Source organism: Rhinolophus sinicus, chromosome 15, assembly GCF_057876585.1.
Source record: "Rhinolophus sinicus isolate RSI-liver-muscle chromosome 15, RSI-T2T, whole genome shotgun sequence".
Classification (NCBI taxonomy): domain Eukaryota; kingdom Metazoa; phylum Chordata; class Mammalia; order Chiroptera; family Rhinolophidae; genus Rhinolophus; species Rhinolophus sinicus.
In genome coordinates this window covers 50,059,782-50,075,885 of record NC_142515.1, presented here as the reverse complement: position 1 = coordinate 50,075,885, position 16,104 = coordinate 50,059,782, and the positions used below count along the sequence as shown (strand labels likewise).

The window sequence follows — 16,104 nt, the reverse complement described above, 5'->3', positions numbered from 1 at the left end:
GCTAGGTAGAGTAATCTTGGTTGTAGGTCCTTTATTTTCATCACTTTCAATATTTCTTGCCAATCCCTCTGGCCTGCAAAGTTTCTGTTGAGAAATCAGCTGTCAATCTTATGGGAGCTCCCTTGTAGGTAACTAACTGCTTTTCTCTTGATGCTTTTAAGATTCTTTCTTTGTCTTTAACCTTCGGCATTTTAATTATGTGTTGGTGTGGGCCTGTTTGGGTTCATCTTTTTTGGGGCTCTCTGCACCTCCTTGCCTTGTATGTCTATTTTCTTCACCAGGTTAGGAAAGTTTTCCATCATTATTCCTTCAAATAGGTTTTCAATTCCTTGTTCTCTCTCTTCTCCTTGTGATACTTCTATTGATGCAAATATTATGCTTGATGTTGTCCCAGAAGGCACTTAAACTCTCCTCATTATTTTGGATTTTTTTTTTTTCTTTTTGCATTGGGTATTTTCTACTATCTTATACAGTAGTACCTCATTTTTCGAATGTCACTGTTGACGAACATTTTGGTTTACAAACACTGGAAATTTTATGGATCTATGGTATCATTAGATAGTAAAATTCATGCTAAATTTCTGTTTTAGGGGTTGATTTTAAAGGTCTGGAATGAATTAATCCATTTTGCATTACTGTCTGTGGGGAATCCGTACCTCGGTTTTCGAATGTTTCAGAACTCGAACGGTCTTCCAGAACAGATTACGTGAGAAAACCAAGGTACCACTGTATTTCAAATCACTGATACAGTCCTCTGCTTTATCTTGTCTGCTGTTGATTCCATCTAGTGTAGTCTTCATTTCAGTTATTCTATTTTTCATTTCTGACTGGTTATTTTTTGTGTTTCTTATCTTCATTTTTATGTTTCTATCTCTTTGTTAAAGTTCTTCCTGAGATCATTGAGCATCCTATAATCAGTGTTTTGCACATCAATGGGAGGGATTGACCCTCAGGCTGATTGGTTGTGAGGACTGTCTGTGACTACAGTGGAGGAGCTGTTGTGCAGGATCTACCTTATGGAGCAGGATTTACTTTAGCAGGGCTCTGGTACCTATCCAGTCTGCCCTTTGGGTGTATCATTCTTGGAGGTGGCTGGGTAGTACTCTAACTCAATCCAAAGGTGACCACCAGGCATGCCGGCAAGGGGCCCTGCCACAGGCCAAGTTCAGCTGTAGCCAATGTCCTGCCTGGTAGCCACCTGGCATAAGCCACAAAACAATCCTCAGATGGCCACAACCCACTGCTGGGCTTGGAGGTGTCTTGAGGCCAAGCCGTGAACCGAGGCCTGCTACCACTAGTGCAGTGCTTGGGGCTCCTCAGCAAGAGGTATGCGACACACCAAAGCCAGATACTGCTTGTTTGGATTTTGTGAACCTTTGAGAGATTTTATGAAAGTCTGCAGCATGAGCCAGGACAGACCATTTGTATGGAAAAGCCACTGAAAGTGGTTTGGGTGTGCCTGAAAGTTGGGTGGGGCAAACAGTGTTAGCTAGGTTGATGGAGACTTAGATATGGCAGCCACCTGTTTCTACACGGTGAGAGGGGGAAGAGCTCAACAAAAAAACAATGAATTCTATGAATTCTTCCAGTACTTCTGTCTGGGAGAAAGCTGACCCTCCGGCCCTTGCCCTGACGCCAGAAAACTCATTTCCTCCCCATGTGTCCCTGGCGCCTTTCAAGCTGCTGCTCCAGTGCTGGAGCTCAGAGCTAGTGAGTGTGTTGGTGAGTAAGTCCATGTGTGGGCCCTTTAGCAAGAACCCCTAGGACTCTAGCTGCCCTCCGTCTCATTCAGCCATAATCTCTCCTGGTTTTCACAGACGAAGTTGTGGGGTCTTCTGTCCCTGGCACTGGAACCCTGGGATGGGGAACCTGGTGTGGGGCTGGGACCCCTTCCTCCTTCAGGGGGACCTCTGCAGCAGAGATATCCCTCCCGATTTTTAACAGTCACACGCGGGTGCAGGAGCAGCCCAATCTGTGTCTGTGCCCCTCCCAGCAGTCTCAATGTGGCTTCTTCTCTGTGTCCTTAGTTGTAGGACTTCAGTTCAGCTAGACTTTAGGTGACTCTCAGTGATGGTTGTTTTGTAGTTTCGTTGTAATTTTGATGTGGTCGTGATAGAAAGCAAGCACAGCATTTACCTACTCTGCTATCTTTACCAAAAATCAATATTTACCATTTTAAGTATATATACTTCAGTGATTTTACGTACATTCACATTGCACAGCCATTACCACTCTCTATCTCCAGAACTTTTTCATCTTTCCAAATTTAAATTCTGTACCCATTAAACAGTAACTCTTCATTCCTCCCTCCCCCTGGCCTCTGGTAACCACCATTCTATTGTGTTTCTCTATGAATTTGACTACTCTGTGCACCTCATATAAGTGGATCCATACATTTGACTTTTTATGTTTTGCTTATTTCACTTAGGAAAATATATATCTTCAAGGTTCATCCTTATTGTAGCATATGTCAGAAATTTTTTTTATATTGTGTACCCAGTGACTTATTTTTGTAAAGGTCTGCGGTTTTTCTTTGGTTTTTTGTTTTGTTTTTGTGTTTTTTAAGGAGGGCGCAGTTTGCAGCGGCCCATGTGGGGATCGAACTGGCAACCTTCGTGTTACCACACCACACTCTAACCATCTGAGCTAACCGGTCACCCCTATAAAGTTCTTTTTATACTTGGTCTTTTAATGTGTGTTACAGAATTTAAAGTGATTTACACATCATCATTATAGTATAACAGTATTCTGTATTTGTCTGTGTATTTACCTTTACCTGTGAGCTTTATAAACCTTCATATGTTTTCATGTTGCAGTGTAGTTTTTTTCTGTTTGTTTAGCATTTTTTCTAATGCAGGTTTAGTGGTGATGAACTCCCTTAGCATTTGTTTATCTGGGAATGTCTTTATTTCTCCTTGATTTTTAAAGGATAGTTTTTACTGAGCACTTTCTATGTATTTTCTTGTTCCTTTATGGCCTGCAAGATTTCTGCTGAGAAATCTCGTAGTCTTATGGGGCTCGCTTGTACATGATGAATTGCTTTTCTCCCCCTGCTTTTAAAATTCTCCCTTTGTCTTTGACTTGACATTTCATTATAATTGTCTCCATGTGGATTTCTTTGGGTTTCTCCTATTGGGAGTCTTTTGGGCTTCTTCAGTCTGGATGTCCATTAACTTCCCCAGATTCAGGAAGTTTGGGGTCGCAGTTTCTCTAAATAAATGTTCTACCCCTTTCACTCTCTGCTTTCTTTTTTTTCTTTTTTTTTTTGGGGGGGGGGAATTTCCACAATGTTTGTATTGGTCTTCTTGATTTTGTTCCATAAATCCCTTGGGCAAGATTTCTTCATTTTCTTTTGTGTTTGTTCCTTTGACTGTATATCTATGAGATGTGACAAGTTTGCAAACTTGTTGCAACGATGTTGCTAACCTTTTTTTTATATCAGAGGAATTATTCATTATGAATTTATACCAACTGGACAAACAGTTAACCAAGTTTACTATTTGTAAGTGCTGAAAAGGCTGCATGGAAAAGTTAGATGAAAATGACCTGAACTGTTTGCCAACAATTCATGGCTTTTACATCACAACAATGTACCAGCTCACACGGCGTTGTCTGTGAGGGAGTTTTTAGCCAGTAAACAAATAACTGTATTGGAATACCCTCCCTACTCACCTGATCAGGCCCCCAGTGAATTCTTTCTTTACCCCAAGATAAAGGAAAAAATATTGAAGACATTTTGATGACATTCAGGACATCAAGGGTAATACAATGACAGCTCTGATGGCCATTCCAGAAAAAGAGTTCCAAAATTGCTTTGCAGGGTGGACTAGGTGTTGGCGTTGGTGCATAGCATCCCAAGAGGAGTACTTTGAAGGTGACCTTAGTGATATTCAGCAATTAGGTATGTAGCACTTATTCTAGGATGAGTTGGCGAACTTAATTGTCTGACCTTGTATTTTTGAGTTCATGAATTCTTTCTTCTACTTGATCAAGTCTGCTGTTGAAACCTCCCTAGTTAATTCTTCAGGTCAGTAATTGTATTCTTCAGCACTAGAATTTCCATATATTTCTTTTTTATATTTTTTCTATCTTAATACTTGTTTTTTTAATGTATCATTTTCTTGAGCTTGCAGAGCTCCTTTATGATCGGTATTTTGATTTATTTTCCAGGTAATTAATATGCCTGTTTCTTTAGGACCATTTCTGAAGATTTATTTTGTTCCTTTGGGCTACATTTCTTTGTTTCTTCATGTGTTTTATAACTTTATGTTGAGATCCGTGTTTTCGAAGAATCAGCCACATGCCCCAGTCTTTACAGACTGCCTTCGTACAGAGGAACACCCTCCGCAATCAGCCCAACTATAGATTCTGAGTGCCTCTGAAACTTTTTTGGGGAGGGTACAACTTCTCTGGGCCTGTGTGGGCCGTTTCTCAATTAGAGAGACTTGCCAGTTCCTTTTTCAGGAGTTTGTAATCTCTTGCTCTCCCTGGTGTTTATCTGCGGCACTGCAAGTTCTCTGGTCTGATAATACCAAGAGTAGGGTGGCTTGTTGCTGTATGCCAGCTTCCCATCAGCACCCAAAGTCAAGTGAGACAGACACCAATCCTTCAGGCAGCCCTCTGAAGAGCTAGAATGCTAGACACACATTCCACCTTTTTCCCTCCCATCTGAAGGAGAAGGCTCAAGTTGTGTGCCTTTTCCCAATTACTCCAAGCCGTGTCAGCTGCAGCAAGCCACCTCCTGTTCTACTTTGTTCTCAGTGCCCCCCAGGCATGCAAACTGTGCCATTTCTATCAGTGCTCCAGGCGAGTTAAACAGAAACCAGTCCCTTGGGCAGCCTCTGAAAAGACAGAACGTTGGACATCCATTCCACTCTTCTCTTTTCCTCCCTTGGGAGAAGTTGCTAGCTGGGGCATTCTCTCCCTGTGCTGAGCTGTGCCTGCTTGTGGGATGGGCTGACATAAATCAAGTGAAATTGCTCCTCTTACTCATTTCAGTGTTTCTGTTCCTTTCATTGTGCTTGCCTGGTGTACTGCAACTTCTTAACTGGATTTGGGAAATTTCATAAAGTTATTTTGATCTGTAAGTCTTTGTTAAATCAGTGTTTCTGTGGGTGCAAAGCCTGCGACTTCCTATTCCACCATATTACTAACATCTGTCTAATAATGATGGCATTGGATGTTTTACATTGTGACTGTTACATTGTTGAATGTCTGGTTTTTGTTGTTTTTCTTTAAAAGTATTGATTATCCTATTGTCAGGCACTAAATTTATTGAAGAACCTGCTTGATCTTCCAAAGGTTTGTTGGTTGGTGTTAAAGCATGGTTTAGAGTATCTTTTGTTCCAGGATTAATTTAGCCCTACTAAAACATGACCCTCAGACAGTATTCTACAATCTGTCAAAACTTGAATATTTTCGGCTCGTGAATTCTAGAAATTATTTGCCCTACAACTCCTTGGTAATTGTTCTTTGCCGTGTTTTGAATAGTTTAATCTTAAGAATGCACTGCTTATTGTTAACTTATGAAGAGATCCCATGTAGATTCGAAGAATTTTTTCTTTGTTAACTTCTTTCTCTCTGGTCCTCTTCCCCACCAATTCCAGTCACCTCAGTTTCTCCAAACTTTGATCTGTCTTCTCAGTTTAGCACAATTACTGTATTTTGCTTGGGATCCTCCTGCTCATGATCTGGAAAATGTCTCCAAACAGACCTTCATGTCAATTACGTGCCTCACTTTTCTCAGAGTTGCTATCTGTTGTTCAGTATTTAAAAGCATTTGTTCCAAATATTTTGTCCAATTTCCTGTATTTTTTCCCTCTGTGGAAAGGCAAGTCTCGTGTAGTTATGCCATTGTGGTTGGAAACAGAAGTCCTTTTTCCATACATCATTGTATTTCATCAGTTCTGTAATGTTTAATCATTGTTATATCATTATTGCAATGGCTTCAACTATCAGGAATAAAATAGGAAAAAACAAAGTGACTCTTGTAAGCATGCAAGCCCGAAGGTGGTAAAAGTTGCATGGATGTGATAGCGTATAACCCATCAACTGTGCATGAGCGTCATTCAGAATATTATGGATATCAGCCGTAAGTTTTTCAAAAGTAATTATAATGCTCCTTAATTAATTGAACTGCTAATACAATGTGGTTAGGAGAGTTTCTGTTATACCAGATGACACTGAATGTCTATAGATTTTCTTTTTTAAAACTTTAGGTTTTTGAGAAGCCAGCTCATAAATTACCCTTTCCAGGAGGCTTTTCCTGACCCTTTCTCTGTCCTTACATGTTCCTTTAGCAATTAGTTTGTCTTCCCTATTGACTTGTACTTCTTGAGGACAGAGGCAGTCTTATCCATCTTAGCAAATAGTGTAGCCTTTGCGGGAATGATGAATGAATGCTGTCTCTTCATGCATAAATAGCTTGGGTCGCCACTTTACCAGCCCACCATCGTTTAGCTACACAAGATTCTTGAAAGGGAAGTAAAGCAGTAAAATGATCCAGTATATCACTTGGTCAAAGTTGAAAGGAAATTTGAGCTAAGGTCAAAAGATCGTTTTTGCACCAGGCTGGAGAAAAGTGTAAGTCAGTATTTTTAGGTCTTTAAATAAAATTTATTTTTGGCCTTTAAAAAATCAATTATTCTTCTTACTTAAAATTTTAAATAATTCTTTGCTCTGTTAGTATTTAGAAAATATTATTTGCAAGTAAATAAAATAAAAACTATTGGTTTAAATCTTCCCTGAATAGTCACATGAAAGGAATACATTAAGAATTTTGTCATATTGCAATTCCTTAATCCCAGTGTATTTTTTCCCAACCCCTTTTCTGGTTAACATAGATGAGGATTTCCATTTGTTTTCCTTAATCAGCAACAGACACATTGCGTGTTTTCTCTGTGCACCGCACTGGGTTGGGAACTCTGGATACTTAAAAGAAAAGAATACAGTGTCTATTCTCTTCTTAATAACCTTATCTTTAGGTTGAACCATATGACATTGCTGATATTTGACAGCTGTGATTTGTTAAAACAGTGATGTCATTTGAGTCCTCCCAATAGTTAAAGAGCAAGATGGATTCTGGGAAAACATAAATGACCATACAGAGCACTAAATTACATGTTATGATTCAGTGAATAAATGGTGTAGGAATTTGAAGAAATAGAGTCATTATGTTGGATGAGGAAGTTGGGAAAATCTTCACAGAATAGATTGTCAGTTTCGATCTCTAATCAGCCAGAGAGGTTTCTGCGGAACATTTCATTTTTTATTGCTTTTGATAATAGAAAGAAACAGGAAAGCCCATCTTATCAGTTGTCTTCATGTAGAATATTTTTTTCATGTACAGATTTTTATTTGTATACTTATTTTTTATTCTTTTGGTCCCACATTTCTTCTTTCAATGCACTTTTTATTATGATAAAAATATATTTATAAAATTTACCATCATAACCATTTTTAAGTGTACAATTCAGTAGTGTTTATAGTAGATTCACATTGTAGTCGAACAAATCTTCAGAACTTTTTCATCTTGCAAAACAAGCTTTATACCCATTACGCAACAATTCCTCTATTTCCCTTCCCTGCAGCCCCTGGCTACCACCCTTCTACTTTCCGTCTCTATGAAATAGACTATGTTAGATACCTCATATAAATGCAATCGTACAGTATTTGTCTTTTTGTGACTAGTTCATTTCACTTAGCATAACGTCTTCAAGGTTTATCCATGTTATAGCATGTGACAAGATTTCCTTTCCTTTTTTGTATTTTTTGGGTTTCCCTAAAAAAATGTTTTTGACATTAAAAAAATCGTACATAATTGTACACCTGAAATCTAGGTAATTTTACTAACAATTGTCACCCCAATAAATTTAATAAATAAAAAAAATCGTACATAATTAATGCATACAACTTGATGAGTTGGAGGTGAGTATATACCTGGAAACATCACCACAATCTATGCCATAAACCTCTCCTATCACTTCCAAAAGTTTCCTCCCACCGTCTTATTTATTATTATTATTATTATTATTATTATTATTACAGGTGTTTTTTTTCTGTGATGAAACATTTAACATAAGATCCACCCTCTTAGCAAATATTTAAGTATATAGTGCAGTATTGTTAACTATAGGCTGTATGCTGTACAGTAGGTCTCTAGAACTTATTTATTTTGTATAACTGAAATTTTGTACTCTGACTAATATCTCCCCATTCCCCCTCCTACACCCCTTGGACTACAACCACCATTCCACTCCCTATCTCTCTGAGTGTGACTGTTTTATATTCATCATATGAGTGGTATAATGTAGTATTTGTCCTTCTCTGTCTGGCTTATTTCTCTTGGCATAATGTCCACTAGGTTCATCTATGTTTTAGCAGATGGCAGGATTTCCTTATGCTGAATAATACTCCATTGTATATACATACCACATTACCACATTTTCTTTATCTATTTGCCAACTGATAGCCATGTCTTGGCTACTGTGAATAATGCTGCAGTGAACATGGGAATGTAGCTATCTCTTTGAGATCCTGATTTCAATTCCTTTGGGTATATACCCAGAGGAGAGATTGCCAAATCAGATGGCAGTTCCATTGTTAGTTTTTTGAGGATCCTCTATACTGTTTCCGTTTATTAATTTACATTCCCACCTACAGTGTACCAGGAAACCTTTTCTCCACGTTTTCACCTATACTTGCTATCTGTTTTTGTTGTTGTTTTATGAAAGCTATCCTACCTGGTGTGAGGTAATACCTTGTTGCAGCTTTGATTTTTATTTCCTTGATGATTACTGAGGTTGAGCACCTCTTTATACACACACACACACACACACACACACACACACGGATATATGCCATTTGTGTATCTTCTTTGGAGAAATGTATATTTATTTCCTTTGCCTATTTTGGGGGGTTTTTGGCTATTGTGTTGTAAAAGTTCCTTATGTTTTTTTGAATATTAACCCTATATTAAATACATGGTTTGCAAATATTTTCTCCCATTACATACACTCCCTTTTCATTTTGTTGATTGTTTCCTTTGCTGTGCTGTGTGCTGAAGCTTTTTAGTTTCATGTAATCCTGCTTGTCTATTTTTGCTTTTGTTGCCTGTACTTTTGGTGTCATATCCTTTACTTTTAAGGCTGAATATTATTCTATGTATATACCACATTTTCTTTATCCTTTCATCTGTCAGTGGACATTTGGGGTTGCTTCCACGTTTTAGCTATATTATGAATCTTGCTGCTATTAACATGAGGGTGCCAAGATCTCCTTATTACCCTGCTTTCAATTCTTTTGGATAATAGTCACAATTGAGATTGGTGGATCATATGGTAGTTCTATTTCTAATTTTTTGAGGTATCTCTTCATGTAGAATTTTTCACAAATTTCATTGCCGTTGCTCCTGCTAAGCTGTATCTGAAAATCTTTATTTGGTTAATGTGATAGTCCTTTATGATTAATACAGATTTCCTTTTTTGTATATCCAGAGCCCTTGCAGAATCTTCACCACCTGTAAACAACGTAAAGAGTGAACTTGGTGATAAAGGGAAGAATAAAGATGAAGGGGAAGGTGGTGAAAAAAAGGATGCAAGTGTTTGTCTTGAGCCTCATCCAGAAGAGAAAAAGAAGAAACGTTCTGGATTCAGAGACAGAAAAGTATGGAACACAGTTTTATAAGTTAATCAGACCTGTAGTTAATCCAAGATTAGAATAATGCAGTTGAGTCTCTTTTATGATACATTTCACATGGTTCACATTCACTTTGTATAATAGTTATTCACCTCTTCACTCTTTTCCATCATGTTCTAAGGCAAACGTACTCTTGGAATGTGATGCTAATGGACGTGGTGAAAAAGATCTAAAATTGGTAATCAGGATTAGCATATATTTTCTTCATTCTTTCAATTCAACTACTTAAGGTGATTCTTGCTTTCCAGATCTTTATGATGTTCAATGTTCTCTTCATGGTGTTACTGATTTATGATGCCAAGTTGTAAAAGTAGAATAAAATTTCTTTGGAAATATACAAATATTTTCAGAAAATAAACTAATTTTGAGGACAGCATAACCTTCAAATGACGTCAGCATTCTATACCTTTAACACAACCTGCTGTTTATACAGTTCTACCTCACAAAAGTTCCAGTTTCACTATAATAATGCCTGTGATATTGGGCATTTGAATTCAGCAGACATGAGTAATGAATGAAAAGTCAAAAGGGTGAATTTATTAGCTAGTTTGCATGTTAACATTAAAATTCATGAAATTGCCTTCACTTGCTAACATACAGCTAATCAATGCAAGAAGATAATTTGAGTTATTTCTGTGTTGTGTATTTGTGGTAGGTATGTATTGCAAGAAGAGTTCCTTTGAGAAAATTTGGATCTTCCCTTTGTTTGGATGAAGTTTTTAAACGTGTCTTCTCACTTCTCAAATCCATTTTTTTGAACAAACGTTATATATATCACAAGTTAATTGTCAAATATCCTAGTGTTTCCACAACGATACATTTATTTAATCTTTTGCCCTGAGTGAATTCAGGGAAAGTTCAAATTTATCTTGCTCCAGCAGTTTCATTTAGAGTAAAACTTTTACAAAGTAGAACTAAAATGACCCAAATTAACATTTATTTTTGAACCTTCCATATTCTATTCCCACTAGAAAGATATGCTCAGCAAATGACCATATCTCGTACTTCACAGAAAAAAATGAAAGCTATCAGTGTGATTCGTTTGTAAGTCCCATAGCTATAAAACCTTTCTAATCTATGTTTGAAATAGTTCTTATTTCATTCGCTAACGTCGCAGTGGAAGAGCTGTTTTCCCTGTTCAAGGGTAACAATTCCACATGTTATCCTGTCTCCCCAAGAACCTATTTCAACACTTATTCTTTATGCTGTTTTTTCAGTTACTCTTTGTCTAGTCATTCTTTTACGTAGTCTACATAGACATATTAAAGATTGTTCTATCTTTAATTAAATAATAAACTGCAGTTTTGGTCACACATTGTTTTCTATCTGCTGTCTCATTTACATTCTTTCCCTGCGATGCCACACTGCTTCAGTCTCTACATGCTGTTTTTGACATCCTCAGTTTTCATTTTATACTTTTTGGTTTTGTTCTTTTATGTTCTCCTGATTTTCATATAGTATTTCAAATATCCAAGAAAAAAATATTATATGTAACTAAATATTCAGTTTCATATTATAAAACTGAAAATCTACACCCATTAAATAGCATCTTCCTACTACCCCCTCTCCCCAGTCCCTGGCAACCACCATTGTCTCTATGAGTTTAAATACTAAAAGAACCTCATACAAATGGAATCATACAGTATTTGCATTTTTGTGACTGGCTTATCCGCTTAGTATAATGTTCTCAGGGTTCATCATGTGGTAGCATATGTCTGAATTTCCTTCCTTTTTAGGGATGAATAATATTCTGTTGTGCGTGTATATACCACATATTACTCCTCTGTTCATCCACTGATGGACACTTGGGTTGCTTCCACATTTTAGCTATTGTCATTAAAGCTGCTGTGGACATGGGTGTACCAATGTCTGAGACCCTACTTCCCATTTTTTCATTTGCATTTTCGTAACGATTAGTGCTGTTGAACATCTTTTCATGTGCTTATTGGCCATTTGTGTATCATCTTTGGAGAAATGTCTGCTCACAGCCTTTGCCCATTTTTTAACTCGGTTCTTGTTTGTTTGTTTTTTATTGTTGAGGTTAGGCGTTCTCTATATAATCTGGCTGTTGATTCCTTATCAGATATATGATTTGCAATTATTTCTTCTCATTCTGTTGATTGCCTGTTTTACTCTGTTCATGTTGTCTTTTGATACACAAAATCTTTTAAATTTCATGAAGTCCACTTTGTCTTTTTTTCTCCTTTATTGCTTGTGCCTTTGGTGTGATACCCAAGAATATTTTTTCCAAGGGGTATAGTTTCCAGGGCTATGATCCGTAGAAGTGAGAGGGACCTGTTTTCTACCAAGCACATATATTGGGAGTGAACTGGGGATTCTCCCACCCTGACTGTTCTGGACCCTTTGTGGGGTCTCCTGGGGTTTCCTAGAGGCTCGGGAAACAAAGGCTGTAACCTGTCCTAGACTTCCCTTCACACTGCCCCTGGGCCAACAGAGGAAGTTGAAGAAAGATGAGGGAGGGGAGAGGCGCCCTACAAGCAGACCTGGGGTGGGGGCAGATCAGGACCCTGGGGATGGAAATCCAAGTCCTGGAAACCCCAGCTGCGAGTAGGAGCTAGTGTCACAAAATGTGCCAAGCCGGTGCTGCAAGCCAGAGAGGGTCACACAGCCCCAGTGTAGAGACACTAGGCATGGGGTGGGAGTGAGGTAGGGGTTTCAGCTAGCCTGTGGAAGGTGCGAGTCCGCCTGGCCCGTCCACCCTGCCACCACTGGGCCCACAACCCCAGCCTGCCGGTACCACTGTGGGGACCCAGGACGCACCTCGCAGCTGGAGGCTTCCTGCCAACGTAGAACATGCATCCTGGGCTCTACCTGAGTGATAAATACACTTTTATATGAGCGATTGCATTTTGGGGTCTATTTGTAATAGCATTTTAACCTATCCTAATAGACTAATAGCTTGTTTTAATAGAATGATCAAGCATCAAGGTGATTAGACCACAGATATTTTTTTCAGCATGAGCAAAATATATAGGAAAAGAAACTTCCATAAATATGCCTTTACTGTCAACAAGACACTATGAAAGAAAAAACAAGTTCTTTATGTTGGGACTTACCTTGAGTAACATTTAAGAACATCAGTTTAGGAAATCTTATTATGTATGATTAATTTTGCTGCCAAAAATTGATTTGCTTTTTATTTGATGAGACTAGTGTCATAGAACTTGGAATTGCCAGAACTTTAAGAGCACATCCTGTGATAGATAATCATTACTTTGAAGGGCCAAAATTCGCTAGAGAATAAAGAGAGGGAATTACTAATATGGAGGGCAACTGTTAGGGTACAGATTGAGTGTTAATAAATCACCTCTTGAGAGAAAATGTGCCAGCCCCATAATTTATTTACACGATCTTTCTGCCTGCTACCTTTTCCAAGGTCTGAATGCAGTCTGCATTTAAGCCATGCATTATTTCTGACATCAAGGTTCATGGGATTCATTGTCACTTGCATTCACTTGGCCTTAAGATATTATAGCCTTGATTTTCCTTAGGCATTATACCAAAATTGAACCATAGAACTGATGTCAGGACCAGGGGAAGATCTGTCCCTTTTAACAATAGAAAAGCTCATTCTTCCCCCATTCTCCACCCCATTTGTGTAGACCAACTGAATCAAACAATAAAACATGGTTTTTGAATCAGAGGCTTGTGCATTGGGTGCAATGGACTAAAAACCAAGTAGAGGCACCAACTGTTCATCTTATCTCTCGCCCATTAGAGATAGATACTCCTTTGGGGGGATGTCATTTGGTAATGGGAGCAGTATTAGTCACTCCTCTTGGACCATGTATTAACTGCTTCTGGACCCACAAATGAGTAGCTCACTCAACAGAGAAGCCAAGGAGTAGAGTTCAAATACCATCTGATTAAGTGAGATATTCATCGCAATCACTAGTACCAATTTGTACCACTAGTACTACTAGCCTTTTTATATTCTTTTCCCTTGTTTCTGCCATTGAAAATGGAGGAGTGTCATTCATCATTGGTTCATGTTCCTTAAAGTTGTCAAATCTCAGAAAATATTTAAGAGTACTTAATTCTTCTTCAAACTCAAGTCTGACTTACATTTTATTGGTTCATCTGCTTTTTGTTTGTCTGTTTTGTGAAGTAAAGTAGCAATAAACTAAAAGATGACAGAATCTGTTAAGTACGAGGTTTTAGTTGTTTTATGACTTTCACATCCTCTATTTCTTAGGTGAGATAATCATAATGGTGACCTTAACTTGCTTATTCATCTTTCACTTGAGTACTTTCTATGCTGGGGAACTCTATCACCTTTTGGAATCCTGTTACCATTAGAGGTTCCTTATTGGACCGAAATCTTATCTGTAACTTTTATCCATGAGTCTAGTTCTGCTATTCAACACTATGTAACACATCTGAATTTTTTTAAATTATTGTTTTACTGTAAACTAATACACAGATATAGGAGTCCAATAAATTTATTTTTATAATCATTTCCTTTTATTCTTTATAGTTTTATTACCCAAATGTGCATCCCTAGACATAGAGTTTAATCTTGCCCGTTTTGTGTTGATGATGTCTTGTAATCTACTGGTAACAGAACCCAGGCCATTTCACCCTTAAATAAGGTTTCCTACTGTCGGGATTTTACTGATACTTATTCTCAGTGAAATTCAGCATGTTCCTTTGTGCTCTGTGTTACCTGAATACTGGCAACTGGATTCTGAGCCTTGATCAGACTCAGATTTGATCATTGTGGCGAGACTATCAAGAGGCACCTAATGTCTAGTGGCTTTTCTTTCTGTGATATTAGCAGCGATTGATGTTCATTGGCTAGATTTGTTAATTCACTGGAGTTGCAAAATGGTGATATTCTGATCTTATCAGATCTTTTACATTTACTAATTGGAATACTTTATAAAGAGACACTTTCCCTCATCCATTATTTGGTTGCAACTACTGTTTGGCTACCCTTTGGTGCAGTTAGGAAATATAATGCCTGAATTTTTTTTTTTTTCTTCTCCTCCTCCCTCTCCTTTTCCTCTTCATTCTTTTAAAATTAATTTTATTAAATTTATTGAGGTGACAGTACCTGAGTTTTGATCCAATTAAAGTCTAGTAGTTTTATTGAAGACAACTGTCTTAACCTCATGATGCTAAGGAATGTTTTAAATAAATGATTGGATGTAACTTTATAATTCCCTTAGTAAATTTTTTTCTCCAGGCTAAACATTCCAGAATCCTTCAACAGTTTGTACACATCTTAGCTTCCAAGCCTTTGTTATCTTGGATGCTGTGTTCTGAACCCTGTATATGATAATCTGTTAGTGTTTCTTTTAATATGATCACTTACAAGGAGGCAGCTCCATATCAATTGATATGGAATGATTCCCAAGATACATTCTAAGTGGGAAAAAGCAAAATATATATTATACAGTATGTCTGTACTAAACTCTACCAATGGGGAATGCAAAAAGTGTGTTACTTTCCTTGACCTATTGTTTCAAACTAAAACTAATTAATAATATTAAACAGCATAATTTAGTGACTCATAACAACCACGGAATCTGATTTTCAGTCTGCAAATCATTGACTTAAGTTTTTATCTTTCTACTTTTGTCTTGTATATGATTGAGTTAACTTTTTAGTTCACAAAGCCATCTTTAGCAGTAGCTACAGTTTATACCGTAAATGTTACAAACCGATTCTTTTTTGTTGTTATTCAGAAGAATAAGCCTACAGTGGCCTAAAGAAAGTCATTTCTTCTGTAGCCAGTCTTACCCAGCAGATAGTTGTAGTATAATATAAAATGCCTTAAAGACTTGTAGCTAAGTCTCAAGGCTGCTGAGGGGTTGAAAAGCTCTCTAGTGTGTTTGCCCCATGCCAAATCTTTTGATAAAATCTCCTCTGAAATTAGTATTCAAATTTTAATGCCAATGAGCATTAGAAAGATTCCTGTCATGTATAGTTACACATTAGTCCTTTCTTAGTTGCTGAAAGCACATGTGGTGGAATGAAGGCTACTGTTAAACAGCTATTGTAAGTGACCTCACAGTGACCACCTAGCTAGGACCGAACAGTTACAGTAATAGCTGTGTTCATGTGGCAAATTAAAATATTAGTCATGTTTTCCTTAACATGAGTGAATTACTTTAGAGACATTGAACTGATGGGTTTTTAGATCATATTGCCTTGATACGTTTTCTAACCAGTTATCTATGATACTGTTTATTGTTGAGTATCTCACCGTATACAATTTAGGTGTGAGAGAAGGCTCTTCACCAAAGTATTAATGTAGTTGGTATTTTGGTGAAAAAGATTTCTCTAATACCTGAATTTTTTAAAGAGTATTACGTAGAAGGTATAGTATTTTGTATATTCCATGCACGGAATGGGGACTTGGATCCCAGATAAGAAAATGTG

The 16,104-nt window shown here is 37.5% G+C and overlaps 1 protein-coding gene across 2 annotated transcripts in view; it reads left to right on the top strand.

The window, feature by feature from the left end:
- The window catches only part of MICU1 (mitochondrial calcium uptake 1), a 181,278-nt gene that overhangs the window by 43,354 nt on the left and 121,820 nt on the right, over nucleotides 1-16,104 (top strand). For both annotated transcript variants that reach the window (XM_019745859.3, XM_074339573.2), the window contains exon 3: nucleotides 9,495-9,663. In XM_019745859.3, coding sequence (XP_019601418.2) covers nucleotides 9,495-9,663 — 169 coding nt within the window. The remainder of the gene's footprint in view (nucleotides 1-9,494; nucleotides 9,664-16,104) is intronic.